Genomic DNA, 14,856 nt, shown 5'->3' with positions numbered 1-14,856 from the left:
CGTCTTTAAAATTCAACAGTGTGTAGCGCCTTGTATATAAATAAAACTTGGATTTATATAGCGCCTCTGATGTAGTAAAACGTCCCGAGGCACCTCACAGGAGCGTTATCAAACCGAATTTTTGCAACCGAGCCACAGAAGGAGATATTGGGACAGGTGCGATTTTTGTTGGGCAAGGGTTACTGGACGAAGGTGATTGGATGGAGTTGAGATACAGATTGGCCGCGATCTAATTGAATGGCGGAATAGGCTCGAGGGGCTGAAAGGCCTCCTCCTGTGACGTTCCACTTCCCCTACTGGCATTCACCATGCTATTTTATAATGGTGTGTGTGATTTGATTAACGTTTCTGTCTAAAACATTCCGCTCATTATTCCTCTCCGGCTTTGTCTCATCCCAATACAGCCTGTCCCACTCCTCTTCAGGTTGGGACTGGTCTGTAAGCAAGAGACTAACTGGTCCCTTCTCCCTCACAGACGCTGACTGACCAGCCTCCAGCATCTTCTGCCTCTTTTTTTGCAGTCTTTTTTCTGTTAAACACCAGCTTAGATTGGCTGGTGGGAAGCGGTTTTAAAATGGTTAAGCAGAACTCGAGATTAATGTGAATCAAACTGCTGCACCATCATTGCCCACTTGAGGGCAGCTGTGAGCACAGACCACAGTCGCATCTGACAGCAAGGTGGAGAATGAATTGAGCATTCTGGGTGAAGGGAAATTATGTTGGATTAAAAACTTCATTGCATTGAAATTCGAAGCAGCGCAAACCCCGTGCATAGCCAAGTCATTATGCAAATGTGGTAGAAATAAATACAGACGAGGGAATTCATTTGACACACCTGTCTCATCTCTCCAGATAGCTACACGAGCCCTCCCCAGCAATGTTCCCTTTAATTATTTTTTGGGGGGGCCGCGTGGCCCCTTTTACGGGCTGTGCGGCCCATTCAAAATTCCATGCGTGCTCGGTTCTTTCAATTTAAAAGCCAGCTCACCGGCTGCGTTGGGCTTTGCGGCTTAAAGGGAACGTTGCTTCCCAGTCACGGCATAATCCTGGTTATTGAGTGATTGCAGAGTTTTGCTTCTGTAACTCCACCCAGAAGTTCAGCCCAGGGTAGTGATCGTTCTTTTGTGAAATAATAATTAGGAGCAGGAGTCGGCCATACGGCCCCTCGAGCCTGCTCCGCCATTCAATAAGATCATGGCTGATCTTCTACCTCAACTCCACTTTCCCGCCTGATCCCCATATCCCTCGATTCCCTCAGTGTCCAAAAATCTATCGATCTCTGTCTTGAATATACTCAATGACTGAGCCTCCACAGCCCTCGGGGGCAGAGAATTCCAAAGATTCACCACCCTCTGAGTGAAGAAATTTCTCCTCATCTCAGTCCTAAATGGCTGACCCCTTATTCTGAGACTGTGACCCCTGGTTCTAGACTCTACAGCCAGGGAAAACACCCTCCCTGCATCTACCCTGTCAAGCCTTGTAAGAATTTTATACGTTTCACGGAGATCACCTCTCATTCTTCTAAACTCCAGAGGGTATCGGCCCATTCTACTCGATCTCCCCTCAGAGGGCACCCCTCTCATCCCAGGGATCAAACTGGTGAACCTTCATTGACATCTGTTCTAAACCCTTTGTATTAGTCTCTGCCTCCTTTTACTTATATCCACCTTTGTTCTGTATTGTAACTTAATAGTGCTCCGGATTAAGCGTTCCTATTTCCCTTTCTATCCTGTATCCATCCTGTGGCGTGCATTGGTAGTGCGAGGATGGAGTTGGTGTGAAGTGATTTTGCTTCACTACGTCTCCAATTGCGATGTAACTGAAAACCATACCAGGCCACCTGAAGACAGCAGAGGCAAACTCCTCAGGGGGAGGGCTGTGGTCTAACTGTAAATTCCTTCATTTGTCAGTTCCAAAGTGATTTCCCCCGCTGAGTTTCAGGCTGCGTGCATTGGTCTGTGAATAAGGACATAAGAAATAGGAGCAGGAGTCGGCCAATCGGCCCCTCGATCATTCAATAAGATCATGGCTGATCTTCTACCTCATCTCCAATTTCCTGCCCAATCCCCATATCCCTCGATTCCCTTAGAGTCCAAAAATCGATCTCAGCCTTGAATATACTCAACTACTCAGCTGAGCTAGAGAATTCCAAAGATTCACAACCCTCTGAGTGAAGAAATTTCTCCTCATCTCAGTCCTAAATGGCCGACCCCTTATTGTGAGGCTATGCCCCCTAGTTCTAGACTCTCCAGCCAGGGGAAACATCCTCTCAGCATCTACCTTGACAAGACTTGCCTTGATGGTGCTGCACTCCCTTAGTACTGCAGTGCGGTGTCAGTCCAGGTTATGCGCTTAAGTGGGACTTGAACCTACAACGACATGACGCAGAGGCAAGAATGCTACAATTGAGTCAAGCTGACAACTTGGGACAAGTTTAGTTCCACCTATGAACCCATAAGAATATAAGAAATAGGAGCAGGAGTCGGCCAATCGGCCCCTCGAGCCTGCTCCGCCATTCAATAAGATCATGGCTGATCCAATCTTGGCCTCAACTCCACTTTCCCGCTCTCTCCCAATACCCCTTGACCCCCTTGTAGCTCAAATGTCTGTCAATCTCCGTCTTGAATATATTCAATGACCGCCTTTGGTCTGAATGGTCTTTGGCTTCTCCAATCAGCCAAATGTGGCCACTCATTAATGACAAGCTGGCTTGGTTCAGTGATGGAAGTTGAAGGGGGTCAAAACAAGCCATCTGTTCAAAACTCCAAAGGATATTCCCTACCCCCTTCTCTTCCACAAACAGCAATTGATGCTGGGTCAATTGTTAATTTTAAATCTGAGATTGATAGCTTTTTGATAACCAAAGGTATTAAGTGATATGGGGCAAAGGCGGGTATATGGAATTAGGTCACAGATCAGCCATGATCTCATTGAATGGCGGAACAGGCTCGAGGGGCTAAGTGTTCTACTCCTGTCCTATGTTCCTAAGCTCCCCCGTCCCACCTGTAGGTTTACTGTTGCCTTCAATAGTGAGGTCGCGCTCAATTTTGATGAATAGAATTCCCACATAGCAGATTCCTGAGGAGGATACGATAGAAAGGGAAGAACTTGCATTTCTATAGCGCCTTTCATGGCCTCAGGACGTCCCAAAGCACTTCACAGCCAATGAAGTACCTTTGAAGTGCAGTCACTGTTGTAGTGTAGGGAAACGTGGCAGCTAATTTGCGCACAGCAAGCTCCCACAAACAGCAATGCGATGATGACCAGATAATCTGTTTTTCAATGATGTTGGTTGAGGGATAAATATTGCCCAGGACATTGGGGAGAACTCCCCTGCTCTTTTTAGAAATAGTGCCACGAGATCTTTTACGTCCACCTGAGAGAGCAGACTGGGCCTCGGTTTATTGTCTCATCCGAAAGGCCTTTAATGCACCAGTCTGGAGGTCTGTCTCACTGATTAAAACGCCAGGCTCGAACTTTCTCCAAATACTGAAAGTGTGCCAGACACTTCTCGTTCTATTCTAATACATTTTTACATTGTTGGCTTGTGCTTTTTAAACAAACTTAAAAGGGAGGTTTTTCCAAACACTTTGTTGCTTTTTCCAGTGAGGAGGCTGGCCCTTTAAAAAAATGGGAGACTGGGAGGAAAGAACAACTAAAACTGTGTGCTGCACTTCTTTAGTGTGGTTTCCTGGTCCCAAGAGCCAATCAGGGAAACAGCACAATGCTGTGACCAGCTACCTTGCAGATGGCAATTAACACTCCGAGGGAAAGAGAGCAGGCTGCTGCTCGGCAGGAAACCAAACCCAGTCTAGGCGGATGAAGTGTTGGGTGTGACTGAATCGCAGCAGTTTAGCAGGAGCAGCTTCCGTGGAGCGACCGATCAGCTCGTAAGTTTTTCCCTGCTCTGTAACAGAAAAAAAGTGGGAGAAAAAACAAAATCCACTTTCAATCAGAGATTTCTGTTTTAATTGATTGGTTTTGTGTTAACATGTTGGAAACATCGCAGGGTTAAAATACAGTTCATCTGCTCAGGAGGAATGTTCCCGTGTGTTACGAGTTTTTCCTCTCACACTAACAACGACTTGCTTTTATATAACGCTTTTAACCTGGTAAAACCACAGAATCATAGAACAGTACAGTGCAGAAGGAGGCCATTCGGTCCATCCAGTCTGCGCCGGCTCTTTCGAAGAGCAATCCATTTAGTCTCTTTCCCGATAGCCCTGCAATTTTTTTCTCCTTCAAGTATTTAAAATTTCCTTTTGAGGGCGACTATTGAATCTGTATCCACCGCCCTATCAGGCAGCGCGTTCCAAATCCTAACCAGTCGTTGCGTAAAAAGGTTTTCCCTCATGTCTGCTGGTTTGCCGATCACCTTTAATCTGTGCTCTCTGGTTATTGACCCTTCAGCCATCGGAAACCGTTCCTCTTTGTTTACTCTATCTATAGAGTCCCAAGGCTTCACAGGAGCGTTATCAGATACAATTTTGACACCGAGCCACATCAGGAGATATTAGGAAAGGTGACCAAACGCTTGGTCAAAGAGGTAGGTTTTAACAAGCATCTTAAAGGAGGAGAGAGAGGTGGAGATATTTAGGGAGGGATTTCCAGAGCTTAGGGCCCAGGTAGCTGAATGCACAGCCGCCAATGGTGGAGCGATTAAAACCGGGGATGCACAAGAGGCCAGAATTGGAGGAGCGCAGGGATCTCGAAGGTTGTAGGACTGGAGGAGGTTACAGAGATGGGGGGAGGGATTTGAACACGAGGACAGTCATTTTAAATTTGATGCGTTGCCGGACCAGGAGCCAATATAGGCTAACAAACACAGGGGTGATGGGTGAACGGGACTTGGTGCGAGTTAGGACACGGGCAGCAGAGTTTTGGATGAGCTGAAGTTTACGGAGGGTGGAAGGTGGGAGGCCAGCCAGGAGAGCGTTGGAATAGTCGAGTCTGGAAAACAACTGTTGGACAGAACAAGTCCTACAGTTCCAACAAGTGGACAAGAAGTTATCGCTACCTGGGGAATGTTAGGAGTGACTCTCACTGGGGTCCGGGTTCCACAGGCTGCATTTGCCACCTCCCCAGTGCCTCGTCTAATTTTCCATTCTTCATGCCTGAGCCTCCAACAGCGTGTCGGCTGGCAATTCGACCTTGGGGGCATTATGGGTGAGCCCAATCCACTTCCAAACTCGCACACTGTCCAGCAGGGGTCACAGTGATCAGAGGGAGGAACCGTGGCTGAATTTGTCCATGGAGTTTGTAGGCCCCCCCTTACCAGCACCTCCGCTGGGACCAGCTAATTCAGCCTGAAACAAGGATGGAACCTGTCAGTGGACGGAGTCCCACACAGTCCGACACTGGGTTACGCACTAACCCCATCAACCATTGGGGAATCCAATCTGCAAACTTTAATTTCACTACGTAAACTTGAGCTCATCCGAATGTCTGCTGCTCGTATCCTAACTCGCACCAAGTCCCGTTCACCCATCACCCCCTGTGCTCACTAACCTACATTGGCTCCCGGTCCGGCAATGCCTCGATTTAAAAATTCTCATCCTTGTTTTCAAATCCATCCATTGCCTCGCCCCCTCCCTATCTCTGTGACCTCCTGCAGCCCTACAACTATCTGAGGTATCTGCACTCCTCCATCTCTAACCTCTTCTGCAGCCCCGATTTCCTTCGCTCCACCATTGGCGGCCATGCCTTCAGCTACTGAGGCCCTAAGCTCTGGAATTCCCTCCCTAAACCTCTCCGCCTCTCTCTCCTCCTTTAAGTTGCTCCTTAAAACCTACCGCTTTGACCAAGCTTTTGTACATCTGCCCTAATATCTCCTGATGTGGCTCGGTGTCAAATTCTGTCTGATAACTTTCCTGCGAAGTGCCCTGGGACGTTTTACCGTGTTAAAGGCGTTGTATAAATACAAGTTGATGCTATCGCTGACTGTAATATCCTGTGTTTCTCTCAATAGGTGATGAATGGTGGGATGGGTCTGCTCTTGCTCCTGCCAGCTCTCATATTCTATGGTAAGTGCTTTGTTTATTGAGCATAGAGATGGTGGAACAATGCATTATTGTGTGGAAGGGTGTTGAGTCTCAACTGTGATCGGGGGCAGGGGGAAAGGGTTGCCAACTCTCGTTGGATGTATTCCTGGAGATTTCATCACATGACCTCTAACCGCTCCGCCCCCACACTCGCGCCATTGGTCCATCCTCAGAGTGCCCCACCTTACCTGATTGGATGATGCTTGACTGTCCGTCAAACAGCAATTTTTTTTCCCCGCCTCCCCCATCTCCAATATTTTTATAATAACTAAAAGCGATTAAAGAAAATGTTTAAAAAACCCATTTCTTTTAATGCCCCCTATGATTTTTCTCCTGAGTTTTTGCTCACAGCAGTGTCCCGGAGATGAATCTTCAATTCCTGGAGACTCCAAGGCAATCAGGAAGGTGGACAAACACAATCGGGGGAGAGAGAGACAGCTCTGAACAACTGTTAATGACAACCACTAACTTACAGGTCACTTCTCTGTAAACAGTTCATTGCAAGTGTTAACTTTAAACCCTCAAGAGAAAAGTTTATTAAGAACATAAGAAATAGGAGCAGGAGTCGGCCATTCAGCCCCTTGAGTCTGCTCCACCATTCAATAAGATCACGGCTGATCTTCAACCTCATCTCCACTTTCCCGCCCGATCCCCATATCCCTCGATTGCCCTAGAGTCAAAAAATCTATCGATCTCAGTCTTGAATATACTCAACGATTCCGCATCCACAGCCCTCTGGGGTAGAGAATTCCAAAGATTCACCACCCTCTGAGTGAAGAAATTCCTCCTCATCTCAGTCCTAAATGGACGACCCCTTATCCCGAGACTATTCCCCCTAGTTCTAGACTCTCCAGCCAGGGGAAACAGCCTCTCAGCATCTACAGCGACAGGTTGCCAGACAATTCAGGAGGGGAGGAGGGGGTCAGGAGGGGGAGACGGGGATCAGGAGGGGAGACGGGGTCAGGAGGGGGAGACGGGGATCATGAGGGGAGACGGGGGTCAGGAGGGGGAGACGGGGATCAGGAGGGGAGGCGGGGGTCAGGAGGGGGAGATGGGGGTCAGGAGGGGGAGACGGGGATCATGAGGGGAGACGGGGGTCAGGAGGGGAGGCGGGGGTCAGGAGGGGGAGATGGGGGTCAGGAGTAGGAGATGGGGGATCAGGAGGGGGTCAGGAGGGGAGACAGGATACTTCAGCAGACATTAGGCCCCCTAACTAAAGGAGTTGATGCCTGCTTTAGGCGTCTGCCCGGACATCTAAAAAATTGGGTGCCACGAGTTTAGCAGTGGGACAAACACCTGGACAGATTGGGCTAAATTGGTCACCGGTTTTATGCCTGGAAGCAGTGGGAGAAATGGGTTGCCTTGCGTGCTGTTAGGCTCGGAAGAGAGGGAAGAATGAGAAGAATGGAAGCACCCTACTCGGTGTGGTACGGAGCCACACAGACCAGGAAAGTCCCAGCGTCCATTCATGGGTCTGTGCTGACCACAGCCCAGGCAGAAGTAAAAGAACAGAGGAAAGAAAGAACGTGCATTTCTCCAGCGCCTTTCACAACCTCAGGACGTCCCAAAGCGCATGACAGCCAATGAAGTACTTTCTGAAGTAGAGTCACTGTTGTAATGTAGGAAACGCGGCAGCCAATTTGCACACAGCAAGCTCCCACAAACAGCAATGTGATAAATGGCCAGATAATCTGATTTTTTAATGATGTTGATTGAGGGATAAATATTGGCCAGGATACCGGGGAGAGCTCTCCCTGCTCTTCTTCGAAATAGTGCCATGGGATCTTTTACATCCACCTGAGAGAGCAGATGGGGCCTCAGTTTAACGTCTATGATTCTATAAAAAAAATTTTACAGGGCTAAGGTGAAAGGGCGGAGGAGTGGGACTAGCTGAAGTGCTCCTGCTGAGAGCTGGCACAGGCTCGACGGGCCGAATGGCCTCCTTATGTGCTGTAACCATTCTATCTTATCTGAAAGACAGCACCTCTGACAGTGCGGCGCTCCCTCAGTACTGCCCCTCCGACAGTGTGGCGCTCCCTCAGTACTGCCCCTCCGACAGTGCGGCGCCCCCTCAGTACTGCCCCTCCGACAGTGCGGCGCTCCCTCAGTACTGCCCCTCTGACAGTGCGGCGCCCCCTCAGTACTGCCCCTCCGACAGTGCGGCGCTCCCTCAGTACTGCCCCTCCGACAGTGCGGCGCTCCCTCAGTACTGCCCCTCCGACAGTGCGGCGCTCCCTCAGTACTGCCCCTCCGACAGTGCGGCGCTCCCTCAGTACTGCCCCTCCGACAGTGCGGCGCTCCCTCAACTGCCCCTCCGACAGTGCGGCGCTCCCTCAGTACTGCCCCTCCGACAGTGCGGCGCTCCCTCAGTACTGCCCCTGCGACAGTGCGGCGCTCCCTCAGTACTGCCCCTCCGCCAGTGTGGCGCTCCCTCAGTACTGCTCCTCCGACAGTGCGGCGCTCCCTCAGTACTGCCCCGCCGACAGTGCGGCGCTCCCTCAGTACTGCACTGGGAGTGTCAGACTGGATTTTTGTGCTCAAGTGTCTGGAGTGGGGCTCGAACCCACAATCTCCTGACACGGAGGCGAGAGTGCTACTGCACTGAGCTCTCCCCTGTTCCCTATTCTCACGTTCCTTTATCCCCCTATCCTGCAACCACCTATCTAACCTATTTTTAAATGTTGGCATGGTCTCGACTTCAGCCACTAACTCTGGTCGTAAATTCCACAGCCTCACAACTCTCTTGTGTAAAAAATAAATTTCTCCTGCTCTCTGTCCTAAATCTCTATTATTTAATCTTACATCTATGTCCCCTCAACCACTGGAAACACTCTCGGGGCAATTTTAACCTAACCCGTCCATAGGGTAACTGGCCCGATCGGGAGCAACACTGGTTTCACACCTCGCCCGATTTTAATCTCCATTAAAGCCAACAGAGAGCGAGATATAAAACCGGCGTTCCGCCCAATCCCATGGGATTCTCGCCCGGCAAATAAAGTTAAAATGAGTCCTTCAGTTTCTATCCACTCTGACCCTTCCATTCATAGCTTTGAATACCTCTATCAAATCACATTGTACATAAGAACATAAGAAATAGGAGCAGGAGTTGGCCATTCGGCCCATCGAGCCTGCTCCGCCATTCAATAAGATCATGGCTGATCTTCGACCTCAACTCCACTTTCCCCCCCCCCGATCCCCATATCCCTTGATTCCCCTAGAGTCTAAAAATCTATCAATCTCAGCCTTGAATATACTCAACAACTGAGCATCCACAGCCCTCTGGGGTAGAGAATTCCAAAGATTCACCACCCTCTGAGTGAAGAAATTCCTCCGCATCTCAGTCTTAAATGGACACCCCTTATCCTGAGACTGTGACCCCTAGTTCTAGACTCTCCAGTCAGGGGAAACAGCCTCTCAGCATCTACCTGGTCAAGCCCTCTAATAATTTACAGTATATGTTTCAATGAGATCACCTTTCATTCTTTTAAACTCCAGAGAATATAGGCCCAGTCTACTCAGTCTCTCCTCAGAGGACAGCCCTCTCATCTATATTCAACAAAACAAATGCATAAGCGTTTGGATGGAAGGTGTTTAAGGCAGCAGTTTGGTTTCAGGATTCCTATCCCTTGCACAAGTCACCCAAGTTCCGTTCAGGTGGTGGGCAATCCGACCCCAGCTGTGCTGAGATTCTGACGGAGCGCCCCTCAGACCAGTCGCAGTTCCACCGCTGCACAGGCGAGCAGCAACTGTAACTTACCGTAAAGAGGAAGTCACTTCAACACATCCCTCCCCTTCCCCATCGCCCCCGCCGCACCACGAACCACCCACAGTTTCCCTCTTTCCAGGTGCCTGACTTCTATCCACAGTCGCTTTCTCGCTGTAAAGCAACTTAACCCTTCATAAGGCACCATAGTTCAGACCAGTGCTCCGATGCAGTACTGAGGGAGGGCAACCTTGACATAGGTGCCAAGTTCCACCCGAGACACTAAACCAAGAACCCCCGTGGCTGGATAATGGTGGCTTTAGGTAATATTTTCCAACTCGGACTCTTTGAAGGAGCCCTTGTTTGTCAAATGAACCTACAGCCTGAGTAGGAAGATCTGCAGCTAGCTTTAGTTTATATCCGCAGAGGTTTTCTGAACAATCTTGTTTCAATTGTTCCAGTATTCGAGGCATGGACAACATCAACTGCATTTCATTCAATAAATGTGTAAATGAAAGCTAGAGCGGATTTGTTAAAGGCAAATCGTGTTTGACTAACTTGATTGAGCTCTTTAATGAAGTAATGGAGAGGGTCGATGAGGATAGTGTGGTTGATGTTGTGTATATGGACTTTAAAAGGTGTTTGATAAAGTATCACGTAATAGACTTGTTAGCAAAACTGAAGCCCATTGCATTAAAGGGGCACTGGCTGTGTGGACACATAATTGGCCAAGGGACAGAAAGCAGAGAGTAGTGGTTAGTGATTGTTTTTCAGACTGAGGGAAGTTTACAGTGGTGTCTCCCAGGGGCCGATGTTGGGACCGCTGCTCTTTTTGATATATATTAATGACCAGGACTTGAGTATACATGGCATAAATTTCAAAGGAGAAACTGTTTCCAATGGCTGAAGGGTTGATAACCAGAGGACACAGATTTAAGGTGATTGGCAAAAGAACCAGAGGTGACAGGAGGAAAAAGCAGTTTTTGCGGCGAGCTGTTGTGATCTGGAACGCGCTGCCTGAAAGGGCGGTGGAAGCAGATTCAATAGTAACTTTCAAAAGGAAATTGGAGAAATACTTGAAGAAGGAAAATTTGCAGGGCTATGCGGAAAGAGCAGGGAAGTGGGGCAAATTGGAGAGCTCTTTCAAAGAGCCGGCACAGGCATGATGGGCCAAACGGCCTCCTTCTGTGCTGTATCATTCTATGATTCAATGTGTCAAGGAATGGTCAAGCGCCTGGTGTTGTATACTAAGCCATACGGATCAGGGGAGCCCAGTTCAATCTCCTGTCTGTGAGAGAGAGAGCTGTTACCCACTGGGGTAGCAAGGGCACGCCAGCTGGACCCAGTGCCCTTAGGCTAGGGAAGGGAATAGCAGCCAATGGTATCTTTCCAGATCACCGTCTCATGCCCGCTGCTGGAAGCGGCATGTGTGTGGTTATTGAGCCCAGCGGTGATTCCATCATCATTGCACAAAAGATCCTGGCCTGTAACGCATATTAGTGGGCAATAACAGAGCTCAGTCCGTGCTGAGGAACCGGACATTGATTCGAGGGGTTGGGGGGGTTTATATATAGAATAACAGATACCCGGGAGTGAGTTACAGGCTGGAATTTAATCGAGGGGTTCGGGGGGTTTTATATATAGAATAACAGATACCCGGGAGTGAGTTACAGGCTGGAATCTAATCGAGGGGTTCGGGGGGGTATATATAGAACTAGTTGGAGTGCCCGGCGGTGCCGAGGGTTTTTTGAGGGCATGTTGTTATGAAAAAAGTCGAAATAATTTTTATATATATAAATGAGTTTGTCTGTCTGTCTGTGTGGGAAGGAGAGAGAGAGAGAGAGGGAAAGCGAGAGAGAGAGACTGGGGGGGAGAGAGGCCCGGGGATCGAGAGAGAGACTGGGGGGAGAAGAGAGAGACGGGGGGGAGAGAGACACTGGGGGGGAGAGAGCAACTGGGGGGGAGAGAGCGACTGGGGGGAAGAGAAAGAGAGACTGGGGGGGAGCGAGAGAGAGACCGGGGGGAGAGAGAGACTGGGGGGGGAGAGAGAGACTGGGGGGAGAGAGTGAGAGAGAGACTGGGGGAGAGAGAGAGAGAGACTGGGGGGGAGAGAGAGAGAGAGAGACTGGGGAAGAGAGAGAGAGAGACTGGGGGAGAGAGAGAGAGAGACGGGGGGGAGAGAGAGAGAGAGACTGGGGGAGAGAGAGAGAGAGACTGGGGGAGAGAGAGAGAGAGACACTGGGGGGAGAGAGAGAGAGAGACTGGGGGGAAGAGAGAGAGAGAGAGAGACTGGGGGAAGAGAGAGAGAGAGACGGGGGGAGAGAGAGAGAGAGACTGGGGGGAGAAGAGAAAGACGGGGGAAGAGAGAGAGAGAGAGACTGGGGGGAGAAGAGAGAGACGGGGGAAGAGAGAGAGAGGGAGAGGGCGAGCGACTGGGGGGAGAGGGCGAGCGACTGGGGGGAGGAGGGCGAGCGACTGGGGGGGAGAGGGCGAGCGACTGGGGGGAGAGGGCGAGCGACTGGGGGGAGAGGCGAGAGACTGGGGGGAGAGGGCGAGAGACTGGGGGAAGAGGGCGAGAGACTGGGGGGAGAGGGCGAGAGATGGGGAGAGGGCGAGAGACTGGGGGGAGAGAGCGAGAGACTGGGGGAGAGGCGAGAGAGAGAGAGACTGGGGGGAGAGGAGAGAGAGACTGGGGGAGAGGGAGAGAGAGAGAGACTGGGGGAGAGGGAGAGAGAGACTGGGGGGAGAGGGAGAGAGAGAGACTAGGGGGGAGAGGGAGAGAGAGAGACTGGGGGGAGAGGGAGAGAGAGACTGGGGGGGAGAGGGAGAGAGAGAGAGACTTGGGGGGAGAGGGAGAGAGAGAGAGACTGGGGGGAGGGAGAGAGAGAGAGAGACTGGGGGGGGAGAGGGAGAGAGAGAGAGACTGGGGGGAGAGAGAGAGAGACGGGGGGAGAGGAGAGAGAGAGAGACTGGGGGGGAGAGGGAGAGAGAGAGAGACGGGGGGAGAGGGAGAGAGAGAGAGACCGGGGGGAGAGGGAGAGAGAGAGAGACTGGGGGGAGAGGGATAGAGAGAGAGACTGGGGGGGAGAGGGAGAGAGAGAGAGACTGGGGGGGAGAGGGAGAGAGAGAGCGACGGGGGGGGAGAGCGCGACGGGGGGGGAGAGAGTGACGGGGGGAGAGAGAGCGACGGGGGGGAGGGAGCGACGGGGGGGAGAGAGAGCGACGGGGGGGAGAGAGAGCAACTGGGGGGAGAGAGAGCAACTGGGGGGGAGAGAGAGAGAGAGAGAGAGACTGGGGGGGAGAGAGAGAGAGACGGGGGGGAGAGAGAGAGAGATGGGGGGAGAGAGAGAGAGACTGGGGGGGAGAGAGAGAGAGACTGGGGGGGGAGAGAGAGACTGGGGAGAGGAGAGGGAGGGAGAGACTGGGGGTAGAGGGAGAGAGACTGGGGAGGGAAAGAGAGCGACTGGGGGGAGAGAGAGAGAGACTGGGGGAGAGAGAGACTGGGGGGACTGGGGGGGAGAGAGACTGGGGGGTAAGAGATAGCTGGGGGGAGAGAGAGACTGGGGGGAGAGAGAGACTAGGGGGGAGGGAGAGAGTGACTGGGGGGGAGAGAGAGCGACTGGGGGGTAAGAGAGGGACTGGGGGGAGGGAGAGGGAGGGACTGGGGGGGGAGGGAGAGAGAGTGACTGGGGGAGAGAGTGAGAGACTGGTGGGAGAGAGAGCGAGAGACTGGTGGGAGAGAGAGAGAGTGAGACTGGTGGGAGAGCGAGAGAGAGACTGGTGGGGGAGAGAGAGAGAGAGAGAGACTGGTGGGAGAGAGAGAGAGAGAGACTGGTGGAGAGAGAGAGACTGGTGGGAGAGAGAGAGAGAGACAGGGGAGAGAGAGAGAGATGGGGAGAGAGAGAGAGAAGGGGGAGAGAGAGAAGAGACTGGTGGGAGAGAGAGAGACTGGTGGGAGAGAGAGAGACTGGAGAGAGAGAGAGAGAGAGACTGGTGGGAGAGAGAGAGAGAGAGAGACTGGTGGGAGAGAGAGAGAGAGAGACGGGAGAGAGAGAGAGAAAGACGGGAGAGAGAGAGAGACGGGGGGAGAGAGACCATGGTAAAGGATAGCAAACTGAGAAAAACCTTGACAATGTACAGACTTAGTGAACATAGCCTGGCGATCGAAAAAGGTAGACACAGGCAGACCCGGCTACCAAGAGAGGACAGGATATGCTCTCACTGCAGTCAGGGAGTGGTGGAGACAGAGATGCACTTCCTCACAGCTTATAGAAAATATCAGGGCATAAGGGAGAATTTCTACCCAAAATTTACAAAAATATGCCCGGAATTCAGAAATTTGAATGACGACCAAAAACTCCCATACCTACTAGGGGAAGAGAGAAATTGTGTAACCTTAGCGGCACACTATGTTGCAGCTTGCCATAAACAGAGGGACAACCACTAAATATAAGAAAAGAGTATATACAAATTATATGAATGTATATTTATACACTCAGGGATATATCTGTTTATACACTGTATGGATAGATCTGTATTTTTGTGTTCAAACATGAATGTTTTTCGATGCTTTGGCAACATAAGATGTACCTTGTCATGCCAATAAAGCGATTTGAATTGAAAAAATTGAATATATAAAATCTATCTATCTATCTATATAGTAAAAGCGGTACGTCTGTCCTTCTGTCTGTCTGTCTGTCTGTCCGGCTATACACTCTCCAGTTATAGAGCGTACCGACACGTGCGTTACATCAAAAGAAAGTTTACGATTCCGGAATGGTCATAAGCATATTTATGTTTCGGCGAGACAAAAATTGCGCCCGCGGTATCCAAAAAACGTTCAAAATTCGCTCATTATCCGCTCATTAGCATCGAGTGACGCGAAGGTCGACCAATCATCCGGTCGAGCGACCCGACGGTCGACCAATCACTGCGTCGCGGGGGTGGGTTCGTCGCGCGTGCGGGCGGGCCCTCCTGGAGTCGAGTGACAGGGCGATTGACCAATCGGTGCGTGTGTGGGTGGCCTTATCGTTCTGAACCGAGGTGAGTGGCCGCCATCTTGATTCCATTCTTTTTCCCGCTTTCTGCGTGTTTCTTTTCAAATCTACATTT

At 50.8% G+C, this 14,856-nt stretch overlaps 1 protein-coding gene and 1 long non-coding RNA gene across 2 annotated transcripts in view; one reads left to right on the top strand and one right to left on the bottom strand.

Annotated features, from left to right (window-relative positions):
• Window positions 1-14,856, bottom strand: part of LOC147100259 (uncharacterized) — a 207,005-nt gene that overhangs the window by 6,757 nt on the left and 185,392 nt on the right. The window contains exon 4 of the long non-coding RNA XR_015073698.1: window positions 3,742-3,907. This is a non-coding gene — a long non-coding RNA (uncharacterized LOC147100259). The remainder of the gene's footprint in view (window positions 1-3,741; window positions 3,908-14,856) is intronic.
• The window catches only part of LOC147100261 (myelin protein P0-like), a 28,166-nt gene continuing 17,112 nt past the window's right edge, over window positions 3,803-14,856 (top strand). Inside the window, exons 1-2 of the mRNA XM_085967771.1 lie at window positions 3,803-3,890; window positions 5,969-6,023. Of these exons, the coding sequence (XP_085823897.1) occupies window positions 5,972-6,023 (52 nt within the window). The 5' untranslated portion in view covers window positions 3,803-3,890; window positions 5,969-5,971. The remainder of the gene's footprint in view (window positions 3,891-5,968; window positions 6,024-14,856) is intronic.

This window comes from Somniosus microcephalus, chromosome 26 (assembly GCF_052327205.1).
Source record: "Somniosus microcephalus isolate GS21.2 chromosome 26, FLI_Smic_1.0, whole genome shotgun sequence".
Classification (NCBI taxonomy): Eukaryota; Metazoa; Chordata; class Chondrichthyes; order Squaliformes; family Somniosidae; genus Somniosus; species Somniosus microcephalus.
The sequence above is the reverse complement of the archived record's forward strand: the minus strand, read 5'-3'. Positions and strand labels throughout refer to the sequence as shown.